Source organism: Capricornis sumatraensis, chromosome 1 (assembly GCF_032405125.1).
Source record: "Capricornis sumatraensis isolate serow.1 chromosome 1, serow.2, whole genome shotgun sequence".
NCBI classification, from domain to species: Eukaryota; Metazoa; Chordata; class Mammalia; order Artiodactyla; family Bovidae; genus Capricornis; species Capricornis sumatraensis.
This window is the reverse complement of record NC_091069.1, coordinates 190,032,067-190,050,791: the sequence shown is the minus strand read 5'-3', so window position 1 is coordinate 190,050,791 and position 18,725 is coordinate 190,032,067. Positions and strand designations below refer to the sequence as shown.

The 18,725-nt window shown below is 41.2% G+C and overlaps 1 protein-coding gene across 1 annotated transcript in view; it reads right to left on the bottom strand.

Annotated features, from left to right (window-relative positions):
• The window catches only part of MCF2L2 (MCF.2 cell line derived transforming sequence-like 2), a 279,399-nt gene that overhangs the window by 201,765 nt on the left and 58,909 nt on the right, over positions 1-18,725 (bottom strand). The window contains exon 3 of the mRNA XM_068968757.1: positions 8,872-8,986. Coding sequence (XP_068824858.1) covers positions 8,872-8,986 — 115 coding nt within the window. The remainder of the gene's footprint in view (positions 1-8,871; positions 8,987-18,725) is intronic.

The following is an 18,725-nucleotide window of genomic DNA, read 5'->3' as shown; positions in this document are numbered from 1 at the left end:
ATAGCAAACACCCTCTTCCAACAACACAAGAGAAGACTCTACACATGGACATCACCAGATGGTCAACACCAAAATCAGATTGATTATATTCTATGCAGCCAAAGATGGAGAAGCTCTATACAGTCAACAAATACAAGACCAGGAGCTGACTGTGGCTCAGATCATGAACTCCTTATTACCAAATTCAGACTCAAATTGAAGAAAGTAGGGAAAACTGCTAGACCATTCAGGTATGACCTAAATCAAATCCCTTATGATTATACAGTGGAAGTGAGAAATAGATTTAAGGGCCTAGATCTGATAGATAGAGTGCCTGATGAACTATGGAATTAGGTTCGTGACATTGTACAGGAGACAGGGATCAAGACCATCCCCATAAAAAAAAAAAAAAAAAAGACCATCCCCATGGAAAAGAAATGCAAAAAAGCAAAATGGCTGTCCGGGGAGGCCTTACAAATAGCTGTGAAAAGAAGAGAAGCAAAAAGCAAAGGAGAAAAGGAAAGATATAAGCATCTGAATGCAGAGTTCCAAAGAATTGCAAGAAGAGAGAAGAAAGCCTTCTTCAGCAATCAATGCAAAGAAATAGAGGAAAAGAACAGAATGGGAAAGACTAGAGATCTCTTCAAGAAAATTAGAGATACCAAGGGAACATTTCATGCAAAGATGGGCTCGATAAAGGACAGAAATGGTATGGACCTAACAGAAGCAGAAGATATTAAGAAGCGGTGGCAAGAATACACAGAACTACACAAAAAAGATCTTCACAACCCAGATAGTCATGATGATGTGATCACTAATCTAGAGCCAGACATCTTGGAATGTGAAGTCAAGTGGGCCTTAGAAAGCATCACTATGAACAAAGCTAGTGGAGGTGATGGAATTCCAGTTGAGCTATTTCAAATCCTGAAAGATGATGCTGTGAAAGTGCTGCACTCAATATACCAGCAAATTTGGAAAACTCAGCAGTGGTCACAGGACTGGAAACAGTCAGTTTTCATTCCAATTCCAAAGAAAGGCAATGCAAAAGAATGCTCAAACTACCGCACAATTGCACTCATCTCACAGAGATACACTACCATATATAAAATAGATAACCAATAGATGCCTACTGGATAGCACAGGGAACTATAATCAATATTTTGTAATAACCTATAAGGGAAAAGAATCTGAAAAAGAAGAGATACACACACACACACACACACACACACACACACATAATCACTTTGTTGTACACCTGAAAGTAATACAACGTTGTAAATCAAGAGAAGCAAAGTAAAGTGTTAGTTGCTCAGTTGTATCCTACTTATTTCAACATGGACTGTAGCCCATCAGGCTCCTCTGTACATATAATTCTCCAGACAAAAATATTAGAGTGGGTAGCCATTACCTTCTCCAGGGGATCTTCCCAATCTAGGGACTGAACCTGTTCTCCTACATTGCAGGCAGATTCTTTATGGTCTAAGTCACCAGCATAGCCCTATAACTCTACTTCAATTTAAAAAAAAATTCAATAAAGCCCAGAGCTAACACCATACTCAACCATGTAAAGTCTAATGCATTTCCTTCTAAGATCAGGAACATGACAAGAACTCACTCTTGCCACTTTTATTCAACATAATATTGGAAGTCCTAGCCACAGCAATAAGACAGCAGGGAAATTTAAAAGAATCCAAATTGGAAAGGAAGAAGTAAAACTCTGCTTGCAGATGACATGATACTGTACATAGAAAATCCTAAAGATGCCACCAGAAAACTAACGGGCCTCATCAATGAATTCAGTAAAGTTGCGGGATACAAATGAATATTCAGAAATCTGTTGCATTTCTGTACATTAACACAAGCTACCAGAAATAGAAATTAGGAAACAATCTCATTTATAATTGCATCAAAAATAAAATATCTAGGAATAAATCTAACTAAGGAGTTAAAGGGACCATACACAAAAATAAACTCAAAATGAATTATAAATCTAAACGTAAGACTAGAAACTATAAAACTCCTAGAAGAAAACATAGCCAAAACACTCTCTGCCATAAATCACAGCAGGATCCTCTATGACCCACCTCCCAGAATATTGGAAATAAAAGCAAAAATAAATGGGACCTAATTAAATTTAAAAGCTTTTGTACAACAAAGGAAACTATAAGCAAGGTGAAAAGATAGCCTTCAGAATGAGAGAAAATAATAGCAAACGAAGCAACTGACAAAGAATTAATCTCAAAAATATACAAGCAGCTCCTGCAGCTCAATTCTAGAAAAATAAACGACCCAATCAAAAAATGGGCCAAAGAACTAAACAGACATTTCTCCAAAGAAGACATACAGATGGCTAACAAACACATGAAAAAATGCTCAACATCACTCATTATCAGAGAAATGCAAATCAAAACCACCATGAGGTACCATCTCATGCCAGTCAGAATAGGGGCTATCAAAGAGTCTACAAACAATAAATGCTGGAGAGGGTGCAGAGAAAAGGGAACCCTCTCACACTATTGGTGGGAAAGCAAACTAGTACAGCCACTATCGGAGAAGGCAATGGCACCCCACTCCAGTACTCTTGCCTGGAAAATCCCATGGACAGAGGAGCCTGGTAGGCTGCAGTCCATGGGGTCACTAAGGGTCGGACATGACTGAGCGACTTCACTTTCACTTTTCACTTTCATGCATTGGAGAAGGAAATGGCAACCCACTCAGTATTCTTGCCTGGAGAATCCCAGGGACGGGGGAGCCTGGTGGGCTGCCGTCTATGGGGTCGCACAGAGTCAGACACAACTGAAGCGACTTAGCAGCAGTAGCACAGCCGCTATGGAGAACAGTGTGGAGATTCCTTAAAAAACTGGAACTAGAACTGCCATACGACCCAGCAATCCCACTGCTGGGCATACACACCAAGGAAACCAGAATTGAAGGAGACACGTGTACCCCAGTGTTCATCGCAGCACTGTTTACAACAGCCAGGACATGGAAGCAACCTAGATGTCCATCAGCAGATGAATGGATAAGAAAGTTGTCATACATATACACAATGGAATATTATTCAGCCACTAAAAAGAATGCACTTAAATCAGTTCTAATGAGGTGGATGAAACTGGAGCCTGTTATACAGAGTGAAGTAAGTCAGAAAGAAAAACACCAATACAGTATACTAGCAGATATATATGGAATTTAGAAAGATGGTAATGATAACCCTATATGCAAGACAGCAAAAGAGACACAGATGTAAAGTACAGTCTTTTGGACTCTGTGGGAGAAGGTGAGGGTGGGATGATTTGAGAGAATAGCATTGAAACATGCATATTATCATATGTGAAACAGATTGCCAGTACAGGTTCGATGCGTGAGACAAGGTGCTCAGGGTCACTGGGATGACCCTGAGGGATGGGATGGGGAGGGAGGTGGGAGGAGGGTTCAGGATGGGGAACATATATACACCCATGGCTGATTCATGTCATCGTATGGCAAAACCACTATAATATTGTAAAGTAATTAGCCTCCAATTAAAATAAATAAATAAATAAATTTTTTATAAAGGAGTTAAAGGGTCTGTACTGGGAAAATTATAAGACCCTGATGAAAGAAGTTGAAGACAATACAAACAAATGGAAAGATATACCAAGTTAATGGATTAAAAGAATTAGTATCATGACAGTGACCAAACTACCCAAGGCAATCTACAGATTCAATACAATCACTATCAAAATACCAAGACAATTTTTCACAGAGCTAGAGCAATTATCGTTTTTATAATCGATAATACCACTGAGTAAGAAAAGACTCCAGATATTTACAATCATTGAAGTGAAGTCGCTCAGTTGTGTCCGACTCTTTGCAACCCCATGGACTGTAGCCCACCAGGCTCCTCCATCCCTGGAATTTTCTAGGCAAGAGTACTGGAGTGGATTGCCATTTCCTTCTCCATTAGAACCTATGAATACAAGCAAGAGGCTGTGTTTTGAATGTCTAAATAAACCTGAATTATCAGAAAAAAGAAATTGAGCCCCTACCTCACAGGATGACAAAAAGGCAGAATATAGCACAGTATTCTAAAACAATCACCTAAGCAAAATAACAAATGTCTTATACACACTAAGTCATTCTACTAGGGAGAAATGTCAGACTCCCTGGTTCTTACATAGAGAAGAACAGGAATATGGCATATTAAGTTTTTTTTCCTATCCTCTAATATAATCCATTCAAATACTCCTTGCCAAGACTTACTTGCCAACATCAAACATTTATTTATAAGTCTACGGGATGTGCTCTAACTTTGAGCCTCACTTGTGTGCCTAAGGTCTGGTCTCTCAAGGTATCCTTCCAGAGGGTTTTGAAGCAAATTCATCTATCTTGTACAAGACAACAGCCCAATAAGACTCCCCACTCTGAACTTATATCCTAGAAGTCAAATGAATGATTCCATTTTCCTGATTTAGGGGAGCAATTCCACAGCCAGACCAGGAAACAACACATCTTGCCTTAGCTACTGAATCAAAGCAGCACTTTTCCTATTTATAGTATTTAAAACTACTTAAAATCAGGGGCTTTTTCCATTGCCTTCATAATAGTAAGAAGCTCAGATCAAACTCACTTCTCTGATAAGGCTGGTTTTTAAAGCTGACAGATTGTTACAATCCCATTCAGTCTTTCATACAAAGGAGCAAGTCTGTTTAGAATTCACAGGCCAAATAATAATGCTGTCCTCCTCCCCTCCTCCCAAAGTAGAAATGTCAGACAGCATTCTATGAGAGAATCATAGAATATCATATCATAAAAGAGGATATGAGTCTTCTCAAGGACTATTCATCAGACTCTATGGGAGGAAAATGGACATGGAAGAATTTTTCAAACTTAAATAGGCTTCTCAACAGATTCATTATAGAAAAAGACCTTTAGAAATAGTAAATAATCATAAAATTCACAGTTATGAAATATGGCTCTTGTTTCTTTCTAATAAAAGTAACTTCTCCAATCCCTCTCAAGTAATGAACACATAACTGTGAGTAAAACATAGAAACCAAATAGAGGAATAGCGTAATAAAAATGTATGCTTAGTTATACAAATATGATTTTTAGAAAAGCAATTGGAATTTTTAAAAAGTTGACCATTTCTGTGCCTCAGAATATGTTACTAATGCCTTTTCAAACCACTCTGTAGCCACTGAAGGCATGTTTAAAATGAGACCTCAAAATGGCAACCCACTCCAGTGTTCTTGCCTGGAGAATCCCAGGGACGGAGGAGCCTGGTGGTCTGCCATCTATGAGATCGCACAGAGTCGGACACGACTGAAGTGACTTAGCAGCAGCAGCAGACATGTAAAAGCATAAAGATCTGACTGTGAATAGAATTCCTAAAGCTAAGGATCACGGCTGGTTCCTCACTGTTCCTTCCCCCCTCCGCCAGTCCCCAGTGTCTGTTGCTTCGGCCACCTGATGCAAATAGCCAACTCATTAGAAAAGCCCCTGATGCTGGGAAAGATTGAACCCAGGAGGAAAAGGGGGTGACAGAGGATGAGATGGTTGGATGGCATTACCAACTCAATAACCATGAGTTTGAGCAAACTCCAGGAGATAGTGAAGGACAGAGAAGCCCAGCGTGCCGCACTCCATGGGGTCACAAAGAGTCAGACATGAACAACAACAGGGCAGAATCCCCTAACTGGTCTCCCTCCCTACCTTCCTCCCCTCCTTCTGGCCCATCCTGCACACCACCACCACTTTCATCTGGTTGCCATTTTTTCTTCCTCAGAATGTCCAATGGTCTGGTCTTGCTCACTGTGCCTAAACTTCTTAACTTGGTGGAAAACACCTTGCCCAGTTTGTTCCCAACTGTCTATCCAGATCCCATTTCTCACTACTATCTGAAAAGAATCCTCACCCTGTTATGGACAACCTCAATAGTCTGTAATTCCCTAAACAAGCTCTATTTAAAACTTCAAATCCAGTAGCGGGGGGCGGGGGTGGGGGGGTTGGAAATAGAAGCCAAGTCACTTGCCCCAGATGACACAGCTAGCAACCATAGAATCTGGATTTCAATCCAGGTTTGAGCTGTGTCCAAAGTTCTTAAACACCATCCTGTTCTCTCTCTGAAATGTCCCTCTCTGATCTATATGTGGAAATCTCACCCATCCGTCAAGGCCACTTTACTCCTGAAGCTTTCCTTGTTTTTTCCTGTCTAAAGTGCTTCTTCTCTCTTCTGAGCTCTTATAGCATTTTCTTCACATATTTCACAAAATATCATAACAACAGAGTCATGTGAGAGTCAAGATATTGTTGCATGGTCTTGTGGTCCTTTATGGCACCTAACATACCTCTCTATACACTGATGGCACTCAGCAAAGATCTGATAAAAAACGAGCTGTGGGAAGCCTTTCAGCATTCACCCAACCTGACCACAATGAGAGATCCTCATTAATTTAAGGCACAGAGCTCTCCTTTCCCTCCCCTGAGCATCCTGTCTTTCTCCTCTCCTAGTGCATCAGTTGTGCATACATTCCTTGTTGTATGTCATGCCACCTGCCTATAAACCATTGTGCAACCTGGGAAAAGTTCTGGTGTCTGGTAACCATTGTAACATTTAGGAAGATGCAAACTGTGATAAATAGGAATCATAAAAAGGAACAAGAATGGTTTCTTTCTTTGGAACCTGAAATGGCAACTAGGAAACAAAGTTCACATCAAATTCTCCTTTCAAGCCTTCTTACTCATTGTCTCTGTTTTATGTTGAAAGGAACAAGGGGTGGGGCAGTGAGCTAGTATGAACAAACGCCAGGAAGAAGAAAAGAGGAATAACTGGTCAGCTATTCTTTCTCAAGAGACAAACTGCATTCTAGGAAAGGAAAATGCTACCAATTTTACAAGAAATTATACACGAGCACAGAGCAGAAAAGGTAAATTAGGCCTAAACAGTAGCCTCTTGATTTTTCTTTCTTTCTTTTTTTTTTTTTTTGCTTGTGCAATGGGGTTTCTACCCCTTAATGCTTTCCCTCCACATTGGGTCATGTGGCACTCAATGTCTGGTCCTCAGTGTGGTGGCTCAGGAAAGGCTGCAAATATAATATGAAAATGCCCCCATTTAATTTAGCATATGACTCCACCCACTGAGTAGGTACAATTAGATTGTAAGTTTAAAGCAATATAATGATAATAGGGAAGAGGCACTTCTATTTGTTACCCACCTCCCTGCTCACCCTCTTGCATGCTGCTCCTCACAGAAGTTGCTAAACTGATAGGTCAATGTTCTGGAAGGCAATTGAGCCAAAGAGGGAGACCAAGTTCAACTCCCTATGACTCCGGGAGGAAAAGGCAGGAGTGAGAAGTTGGGTTCCCCTCTCTCTCTCAGTGTCCTGCTTCTCACCATGTAACAAACACCCTTTAATTGAAATGAACCAGATCAGAACTGGAAATTTCACCAACATTACTTCTTGAGAACCTAACATGTGCTGGACTAGAAGGGAAAAAAAGAAAAGAAGCATTGGCCCCTATTCTTGAGTAGTTCACAGTCTAATAGGAGAAGCAGAAATAATTTTCATATACCATAGCATTATACAAGGGGTACTGTGGAAATACAGAGTCTGTGGAAATAAAGAGTCTGTGAGAGCAGAATTTGGGTCAAGGCAAGTTTCCATGAAAAAGTGAGATCAGACTGAGGGCTGATGATTTTGCAAGAGTCAGCCAGGCCCAGAAGGATGGCAGAGGTGTTCCTGCAGAGAGAACCATGTAAGCAAAGCCCAGAGATGTACAGCATCCTTCTCTCAAACCAACAAAGTCCAAATCCTCTCCTGTCTATATAATGTCTACAATACTCTTGGGTCAGAGATAAAGAATAAGGTGAAATATAATTTAAGCACTGACCTTTGAAGAAATGCACTAAAAATAAATCCATAGCTTTCTCTGAGGAAGAAGGGTAACAACAACAACAAAAAAAAATCTCTTAGAGTGGGTTTGGTTAAAGCAAACTAATTAACTTCCTAATCTCTGCAGGTGGGATCAGGCTCCAGGTGGACTTTTAATCACAAAGTTTACCTCTAAATCATATGAGGCAGGTGGAAAGCAAGCAAAACAGCACACCCCTGGCTGTTGTGTAAACTCCTAACCACAAAGCATTTAAGTAACAGACAGTATCATAAGCAACACAGACCCATGGAGGGTAAGGCCTTTATGGGCTAAGTCTGCTCCCCAGGGAGTTTGGACTCCACAGTCAGCTCCACCTCTGTCTGTGAAATATTTGTCACCAATATGAACTCTGTCCCACATTCCATCCCTAGGAGACCTGGCTATTGATTGACTTAGTGGCATAAATATGTGAGACCTAGGCCCAAGAGGGTAGAAGTAGCAGATGCCCCAAAATATCTCTGTTTCGATCTCAGCTATAGGCACAGTTTTAATTTCTGGACTTTTAGTTTCCTTGCTCTGTGACTTCTCCATCTGACAATGATAGTTATAAAATCTACCCTTAAATTCCTTATTTAGGGGAAATAAATGAAGTGACTCCTAACTTGGCTTGAGCCTCCTGAGCAGCAGCCAGGTGTCTTAGACAACAGGCCCCAGGAAACCAGGATCACCTTAATCTACAGCAATGAACCTGAAGGAACAAACTCAGCGTTAGCTAGTCAATCAGTTTTTCATTCACTTAACAATGTTTATTAAGCACTTCATAAGTGCACACCATAATAAAACTGATGTTCATGTAACTTTGTTTTCTAGTCTCTTTCCACATCCCTTCTTTTGACTGATGGATAAGTGAAACTGGCCATAACACAGCAGTGTGAGCTGGGCTCATGAAAGATCCCATCCCAGCCCAGTACTACCACGTGGGAAATTCAGGATAAACCCAGTGACAAGGAAGGCAGCAGAGTACTGTGTTCAGCTCACCTGGGGACACTAGTTAGGTAGGTCATGACATTCAGGAAGTCTTCATCTGGGATGTGCTTGAACCCCACAAACTCTGGAAAAGTGATGATGGGGGCACCATCTTTCCCTCGGCCTCCTGCAACAAAAATGGGTAGTCAAGATGTTAACAAAATGTTTTCAAATGTTTTCAAAATGTTTACCTCTGCAAGTAAAGGACTCAGGCTAATATCAACTTGAGATGTGCATCGGTCTCCCCCTTTTTTGTCTGTATTATTTTAGAGCAGGAAGTGGGAAAGTTGACAGTGAATTATTTCAAACAAGCCTCTCTTCTTCAAGCTTGTTCAGGGGTGTTGTGAGAATTCAATTTTTTTAATCCTTTGAAGATAGTTACTATATAAAAGACAACTCTGATTTATTTTCGTATAGGTGGAATAGTAAATAATGCCAACACAAATATATAATATTGTTCTTCATTTATGTAGTTCAGTTCAGTTCAGTCTCTCAGTTGTGTCCAACTCTTTGCAACTCCATGAACCGCAGCACGCCAGACCTCCCTATCCATCACCAACTCCCAGAATTTATCCAAACTCATGTCTATTGAGTCAGTGATGCCATCCAACCATCTCATCCTCTGTTGTCCCCTTCTCCTACCACCTTCAATCTTTCCCATCATCAGGGTCTTTTCAAATGAGTCAGGTATTTGCATCATGTGGCCAAAGTATTGGAGTTTCAGCTTCAACATCAGTCCTTCCAATAAACATCCAGGACTGATCTTCTTTAGGATGGACTGGTTGGATCTTCTTGCAGTCCAAGGGACTCTCAAGAGTCTTCTCCAATACCACAGTTCAAAAGCATCAGTTCTTCACTGCTCAGCTTTCTTTATAGTCCAACTCTCACATCCACACATGACTACTGAAAAAACCATAGCCTTGAATAGACAGACCTTTGTTGACCTTTTTAATATGCTGTCTACATTGGCCATAACTTTCGTTCAGCAAATATCAAATGTAAAAGTGTATGGAGGTTAAGAGAGTTGGCTCTAGGGACTTCCCTGGCAGGCCAGTGGTCAGGATTCCATGCTTCTACTGCAGGGGACACAGGTTTAATCCCTGTTCAGGGAACTAAGATCCTACATGTTGTGCAGTGTGATCAAAAAAAAGAAAAAGAGAGAGAGTTGGCTCTAAAATCAGACAACTTTATTCAAGTTCTTCTTTACCTCTTAATTTCTATGTGATTTTATGCAAGATAGTTAATTAAACAGAAGTTTTTTTAATATGCAAAATATGTATCTTCCCTGGTGGCTCAGATGGTAAAGCATCTGTCTACAATGTGGGAGACCTGGGTTCGATCCCTGGGTCGGGAAGTTCCCTGGAGAAGGAAATGACAACCCACTCCAGTACTCTTGCCTAGAAAATCCCATGGACGGAGGAGCCTGGTGTCCATGGGGTCACAAAGAGTCGGACACGACTGAGCAACTTTTCTTTCTTTCCTTTTATATGCAAGTATGTATCTATGTAATAGGAATATTACCTATACCTTCCTCAAAAGGTATTGTAAGGATTAAGTGAGAACATATATGAAAAGCAATTTAGCAGACTATTTATTATATATAAGTGCTCCATAAATGGTAACCTTTATTATGGTTATATTCTTGCAAGACAAGGCTTCCCTGGTGGCTCAGATGGTAAAAAATCTGCCAGCAATTCAGGAGACCAGGGTTCAATGCCTGGGTTGGGAAGATCCACTGAAGAAGGGAATGGCAACCCACTCCAGTGTTCTTGCCTGGAGAATCCCCACATGGACAGAGGAGCCTGGTAGGCTACAGTCCATGAGGTCACAAAGAATTGGACAGGACTGAGTGACTAAGCACCCATTGTTAAGCACATTCTTGCAAGGCAGCTGCCCTTGGATAACTCATAAACAGATATAAGACATCCCTGTGAGAACAAAAGCATAAAATAAGTATTTAAATATTTTATTCATTAAAGCAGATGCCACTAGACTAGATAGATTATATTTCCCAATCTCTTTGCAGCTAGATGTACCCACAAGACTATGTTCCAGCCCCATGGTTCCCAAACAGGGATACACAGTGAACTCACAAAAGTGCCATGAGTATTTTAAATTTAGGGGGAAAACAGCATTAGCATGGTTCCCAAACAGGGATACACAATGAACTCACAAAAGTGCAATGAGTATTTTAAATTTAGGGGGAAAACAGCATTAGTTGGCATCTGTCAGATGCCATGCTTCCTACTAGCTTGCGGTAGTTTGGAATTTCAACATTAAATTGTGCAGTATTCTTTTGAATGGCATTACATCTTTGGAGAACTGAGGGTTTGGTGGCTGCTGGTGTTAAAAGCAAGTGTAATATGAAAATCAGTGTGAAATAGGAAATGCAAGTGGTGATATCCAGACTGATTCCAAGGTTTGAGATCACTGTGGTTCTCTAAAAATGAAAGTTAAATCTGACTTTTTCTTTCAACTATGTGTATCTGTTTTTTTCAAATAGCTACTAAGTTGTCAGGACATATAGACTTAAGTTGTTTAACCTGTCAGGTATTGCTTTTGGCCAAAAAGGACTGTGAAAAACTGACTGAGCTGCTAAGGCACTAAGGACTAAGGAACTTGGAGCACTTGTGCCCCAGGCAGAGGGACATGAGCCGAAATGCTGGGAGCACCTTCCATGCTGTGCCCATGGAGGGAGGCTACTTCCAGTGGAATGGAGCTCCCAAGTGAAGCCAATTACAAATGACTGCACCTATTTTGTATATCTAATGCAAGAGTCATCAGTGCATGGTGTGATTTAATGAGGACTGTATGATTACTGAGGGTGTGGAATCAATGAAGAAATTACAGGAAAGGGAGACTGAAAGAAGCAAAGGCAGACACCTCTCCTAAGGAGAGAGACTCCTGGCCTGCTCTGTGGAGAATCCAGGTCATGTTGCCAGCCTATCTAATGGCAGTGCCATTAAGATCATCCAACCCACTCTGCTGCTCTCGATCCACACCTGGATTCGTCCAATTATACTCTGATATCCCATGTACATTTGTTTCATGGGAGAGAAAGTGCTACCTAGCAAATGTGAGTGTTTCTGTCATGGAAAGAGTAAGTCAGCATTGTGGTTTTTCTACACAAGTCTCTTGTACGTATTGTTAACATGAGTCTTATGCTCCCAGAGACCAATCACTCTGTGATATTTGTCTCAACGACCAGTCATCTCCAGGAAATGCCTCTTGATTAATCCTGTACACTTAAAAAAAAAACAAAACCTGAAGATTAGGTGTTTGACAAGGAGATTGAGCTACCTTGTTACATTGACTGAAAACAATCTAGATGAGGATGCTATTAGCTTTCAACTAAAATATATTCTTCTTTCTAGTTTCACAATCAGAGGGGTTTGCGAGAAATGTGAATTAAGAGAAGTTACATGTTGAGTAGGGCTAAATTTAGAATGCATTATAACACTATACTAATTGTACAAACAATATCTGCCAAGAAAATGCTAAAACATTTCAAGGACCCAAAACACTGTAAAATATTCATAAGGATATACCTTTTCGTGATTTAATCTTTTCATTAACTAAAATTAAAGGTTCAGTTCAATTCAGTCGCTCAGTCATGTCCGACTCTTTGCGAACCATGAATTGCAGCACGCCAGGCCTCCCTGTCCATCACCAACTCTCAGAGTTCACTCAGACTAATGTCCCTCAAGTCGGTGATGCCATCCAGCCATCTCATCCTCAGTCGTCCCCTTCTCCTCCTGCCCCCAATCCCTCCCAGCATCAGAGTCTTTTCCAATGAGTCAACTCTTCGCATGAGGTGGCCAAAGTACTGGAGTTTCAGCTTTAGCATCACTCCTTCCAAAGAAATCCCAGGGTTGATCTCCTTCAGAATGGACTGGTTGGATCTCCTTGCAGTCCAAGGGACTCTCAAGAGTCTTCTCCAATACCACAGTTCAAAAGCATCAATTCTTCAGTGCTCAGCTTTCTTCACAGTCCAACTCTCACATCCATACACGACCACTGGAAAAACCATAGCCTTGGCTAGACAGACCTTAGTCGGCAAAGTCATGTCTCTGCTTTTGAATATACTATCTAGATTAGGCATAACTTTTCTTCCAAGGAGGAAGCATCTTTTAATTTCATGGCTGCAGTCACCATCTGCAGTGATTTTGGAGCCCCAAAAAATAAAGTCTGACACTGTTTCCACTGTTTCCCCATCTATTTCCCATGAAGTGATGGGACCAGATGCCATGATCTTCATTTTCTGAATGTTGAGCTTTAAGCCAACTTTTTCACTCTCCTCTTTCACTTTCATCAAGAGGTTTTTTAGTTCCTCTTCACTTTCTGCCATAAGGGTGGTGTCATCTGCATATCTGAGGTGATTGATATTTCTCCCGGAAATCTTGATTTCAGCTTGTGTTTCTTCCAGTCCAGCATTTCTCATGATGTACTCTGCATAGAAGTTAATAAGCAGGGTGACAATATACAGCCTTGATGTACTCCTTTTCCTATTTGAAACAAGTCTGTTCTTCCATGTCCAGTTTTAACTGTTGCTTCCTGACCTGCATACAGATTTCTCAAGAGGCAGGTCAGGTGGTCTGGTATTCCCATCTCTTTCAGAATTTTCCTCAGTTTATTGTGATCCACACAGTCAAAGGTTTTGACATAGTAAATAAAGCAGAAATAGATGTTTTTCTGGAACTCTCTTGCTTTTTCCATGATCCAGCGGACGTTGGCAATTTGATCTCTGGTTCCTCTGCCTTTTTGAAAACCAGCTTGAACATCAGGAAGTTCACAATTCACGTATTGCTGAAGCCTGGCTTGGAGAATTTTGAGCATTACTTTACTAGCATGCGAGATGAGTGCAATTGTGTGGTAGTTTGAGCGTTCTTTGGCATTGCCTTTCTTCGGGATTGGAATGAAAACTGACCTTTTCCAGTCCTGTGGCCACTGCTGAGTTTTCCAAATTTGCTGGCATATTGAGTGCAGCACTTTCACAGCATCATCTTTCAGGATTTGAAACAGCTCAACTGGAATTCCATCACCTCCACTAGCTTTGTTTGTAGTGATGCTTTCTAAGGCCCACTTGACTTTACACTCCAGGATGTCTGGCTCTAGATGAGTGATCATACCATTGTGATTATCTGGGTCATGAAGATCTTTTTTGTACAATTCTTCTGTGTATTCTTGCCACCTCTTCTTGAATATCTTCTGCTTCTGTTAGGTCCATACCATTTCTGTCCTTTATCAAGCCCATCTTTGCATGAAATGTTCCCTTGGTATCTCTAATTTTCTTGAAGAGATCTCTAGTCTTTCCATTCTGCTGTTTTCCTCTATTTCTTTGCATTGATTGCTGAAGAAGGGTTTCTTCTCTCTTCTTGCAATTCTTTGGAACTCTGCATTCAGATGCTTATATCTTTCCTTTTCTCCTTTGCTTTTTGCTTCTCTTCTTTTCACAGCTATTTGCAAGGCCTCCCCAGACAGTCATTTTGCTTTATTGCATTTCTTTTCCATGGGGATTGTCTTGATCCCTGTCTCCTGTACAATGTCACGAACCTCATTCCATAGTTCATCAGGCACTCTATCTATCAGATCTAGGCCCTTAAATCTATTTCTCACTTCCACTGTAAAATCATAAGGGATTTGATTTAGGTCATACCTGAATGGTCTAGCGATTTTCCCTACTTTCTTCAATTTGAGTCTGAATTTGGTAATAAGGAGTTCATGATCTGAGCCACAGTCAGCTCCTGGTCTTGTATTTGTTGACTGTATAGAGCTTCTCCATCTTTGGCTGCAAAGAATATAATCAATCTGATTTCAGTGTTGACCATCTGATGATGTCCATGTGTAGAGTCTTCTCTTGTGTTGTTGGAAGAGGGTGTTTGCTATGACCAGTGCATTTTCTTGGCAAAACTCTATTAGTCTTTGCCCTGCTTCATTCTGCATTCCAAGGCCAAATTTGCCTGTTACTCCAGGTGTTTCTTGACTTCCTACTTTTGCATTCCAGTCTCCTATAATGAAAAGGACATCTTTTTGGGGTGTTAGTTCTAAAAGGTCTTGTAGGTCTTCATAGAACCATTCAACTTCAGCTTCTTCAGCATTACTGGTTGGGGCATAGACTTGGATTACCGTGATACTGAATGGTTGCCTTGGAGATGAACGAACAGAGATCATTCTGTCGTTTTTGAGATTGCATCCAAGTACTGCATTTCGGACTTTTTTGTTGACCATGATAGCTACTCCATTTCTTCTGAGGGATTCCTGCCCGCAGTAGTAGATATAATGGTCATCTGAGTTAAATTCACCCATTCCAGTCCATTTTAGTTCACTGATTCCTAGAATGTCGACGTTCACTCTTGCCATCTCTTGTTTGACCACTTCCAATTTGCCTTGATTCATGGACCTGACATTCCAGGTTCCTATGCAATATTGCTCTTTACAGCATTAAATTAAAGGTATTCATGCCTAACTAGAGAAAGATGGGTAGAGTTTTCTTATATCATGGTTAACACTGAGAACAAACACCAGAAAGTCAGGGGGTTAACTGGGGACACCACATGCTATTAACCTTTAGTCTGTTAGTCTTAGAGGCAGAAGCACCAAGGAAACAAAACTAGGCCTCCATCCACTACAAGGCAGTCAGTGCCACCTTGTGAGGGAGCATGGAAATGCAGAAGGAAGAAAGACTGCAGCAAAGAAGCCCATTTAAGGAAGGTAAATAAAACCAGACTCCTAGGAACTAAGTACGATGGTGACTTAATAAAATAAACTTTAGTCCTCTGGTATCATTTCTGTACATAAAGAGGACTAATTTTATTGCAGAAAGTACTGGCGATACTTGGCCTACATAAGACCATTCCCTTCAGGGTCTGGGTTTAGAGGAGAATTTGGAACTTTGAGAAATCCCATAGGAAGATGGTGAAGAGCAACAGTGGGAGAGACAGTGAAATGGTTACTGCTATTTGCCTCTCAGTAACTATTTTCCCTTTCTCTTCCCCTCTCCCCCCCAAAACTGATAAATAAATAAATCATGAATCAGGGCACTGGGGATCTGTTCTAACTCACATTGGCCTAACCTGAGAAACACATTATTTAAGTGTGTAAGCCCTTCAAATATGTTTCCTCCTGCTATTATTTTTTTTCACAATAGCAAAAGATGTTTATCAGTTTTCACAATCAATAACCAGACAAAAAATAAAAGATAATTACAATCGCAGACCATAATGGAAACATGATTAACCTAATAATATAAAACAAATACATACAATTTCAGGGGTTATTTAGAGTGATGTGTAAGTGGAAATGCATACATACACATGTTCTCATCTGCCCAGCCAGTCTATGTCTTTTGGTTGGTGCATTTAATCCATTTACAGTTAAGGTAATTATAGATGAATATGATCCTGCTGGGCTTCCCTGGTGGCTCAGATGGTAAAGAATTCACCTGCAATGCAGGAAACCTGGGTTCTATCCCTGGGATGGGAAGATACCCTGGAGGAGAGCATGGCAATCCCTTCCAGGATTCTTGCCTGGAGAATCCCATTGATAGTGAAGCATGGTGGACCACAGTCCATGGGGTCATAAAGAGTCAGACATGACTGAGCAACTAAGCACACACATGATCCTACTGGGCTTACCAGGAGGCACTAGTGGTAAAGAACCTGCTTGCCAATGCAGGTAGACATAACAGACCCAAGTTCGAGCTCTGGTTTGGGGAGATCCCCTGGAGGAGGACACAGCAACCCATTCCAGTATTCTTGCCCAGAGAACCCCATGGACAGAGGAGCCTGGCAGGGTTCAGTTCAAAGGGTCTCAAAGAGTTGGACACAACTGAAGCAACTCACATGAATGCACACACGTATAATCCTATTGTCATTTTCTTAATTGTTTGCAGTTTATTTTGTGTATGTCTTTTCCTTCTCTTGTGTTTCCTCCCTAGAGAAGTTCCTTTAGCATTTGTTGTAAAGCTGGTGTGGTGGTACTGAATTCTCTTAACTTTGATTGTCTAGAAAGTTTTTGATTTTTCCCTCAAATCTGAATGAAAGTCTTGCTAGGTAGAGTATTCTTGGTTGTAGATTCTTCCCTTTCATCACTTTAAATGTATCACACCATTCCCTTCTGGCTTGTAGAGTTTCTGTTGAGAAATCAGCTGATAACTTTATGGGAGTTTCCTTGTATGTTGTCATTTTTCCCTTGTTGCTTTTAATATTTTATCTTTGTCTTTAATTTCCATCATTTTGATTACAATATGTCTTGGTGTGTTCCTCCTTGGGTTTATCCTGCATGGGACTGTCTGTGCTTCCTGGACTTGGTTGACTATTTCCTTTCCCATGTTAGGGAAGTTTATCCTATTATTTCTTCAAATATTTTCTTGGGTCCTTTCTCTCTCTCTACTCCTTCTGGGCCTCCTATCACGCGAATGTTGGTGCATTTAATGTTGTCCCAGAGGTCTCTTAGGCTGTCTTACTTTTATTCATTCTTTTTTCTATATTCTGTTCTGTGGTGGTGATTTCCACCATTCTGTCCTCCAGGTCACTTATCCGTTCTTCTGCCTAAGTTACTCTGCTACCTATTCCTTCTAGTGTACTGTTCATTGTTTTCCTGAGATCCTGGATCATCTTCACTATCATTATTCTGAATTCTTTTTCTGGAAGGTTGCCTATCTCCACTTCACATGGTTATTTTTCTGGGGTCTTATCTTGTCCCTTTATCTGGGACAAAACCCTCTGCTTTCTCATCTTGGTTAATTTTCCATGATGTGGTTTAGGTTCTAGCTGCTCTTGAGGCTTCCCTGATGGCTCAGTGGTAAAGAATCTGCCTGCAATGCAAGAGACTGCCTTGAATGCAGGAGACATGGTTTTGATCCCTGGCTCAGGAAGATCTCCTGGAGGAGCACATGGCAACCCACTCTGGTATTCTTGCTGGAGAATTTCATGGACAGAGGAGCCTGGCAGTCTACAGTCCATAGGGTTGCAGAGGTGGACACGACTGAAGCAACTTAGTGCTCACGCATGTTGCGGGACTATGGTTCTTCTTGCTTCTTCTGTCTGCCTCTGGTGGATGAGGTTAAGAGGCTTGTCTAAGCTTCCTGATGGGAAGGGCTGGTGATGAGAAAAACTGGGTCTTACTCTGGTGAGCAGGGCCATGCTCAGTAAAACTTTAATCCAATGACCTGCTGATGGCTGGGATCGTACTCACTCTCTATTAGTTGTTCTGCCTGAGGTGATCCAGTCCTGGGGTCTATGGGCTTAATGGCGATCTCCAAGAGGTCTTATGCCAAGTGGCCCCTTCCAGGACTGCTGCTGCCAATGCCCATCTCCACAAAGAGCCACTGCTGACCCACATGTCCACAAGAGACCCTCCATCACTAGCAGGTAGTTTTGGTTCAGTCTCCTGTATGATCACTGCTCCTTTCCCCTGGGTCTTGGTGTGAAGATTTTGTTTGTGCCCTCCAAGACTGGAGTCTCTGTTCCCCGTAGTCCTGTGGAAGTTCTATAATTAAATTCCACTGGCCTTCAAAGTCATATTCCCTGGGGATTCTCGGTACCTTTGCTGGATCTATAGACTGGGAAGCCTGGCATGAGGCTCAGAACTTTCACAACAGTGGGAGAATTTCTCTGGTATTATTGTTCTCCTGATTGTGGGTCACTCACCTGGCAGGTATGGGATTTGATTTTACCATGATCGCACCCTTCCTACCATCTTGGTTCAGCTTCTTTGTCTTTAGATGTGGGGCATCTTTTTTTTGTTGTTGTTCCACCATCCTCCTGTTGATGGTTGTTCAATAGCTAATTGCAATTTTGGTGCTCTCCCAGGAGGAGATGAGTGCACATCCTTCTACTCTTGAACCAGATGCTTCCTGCTATTAT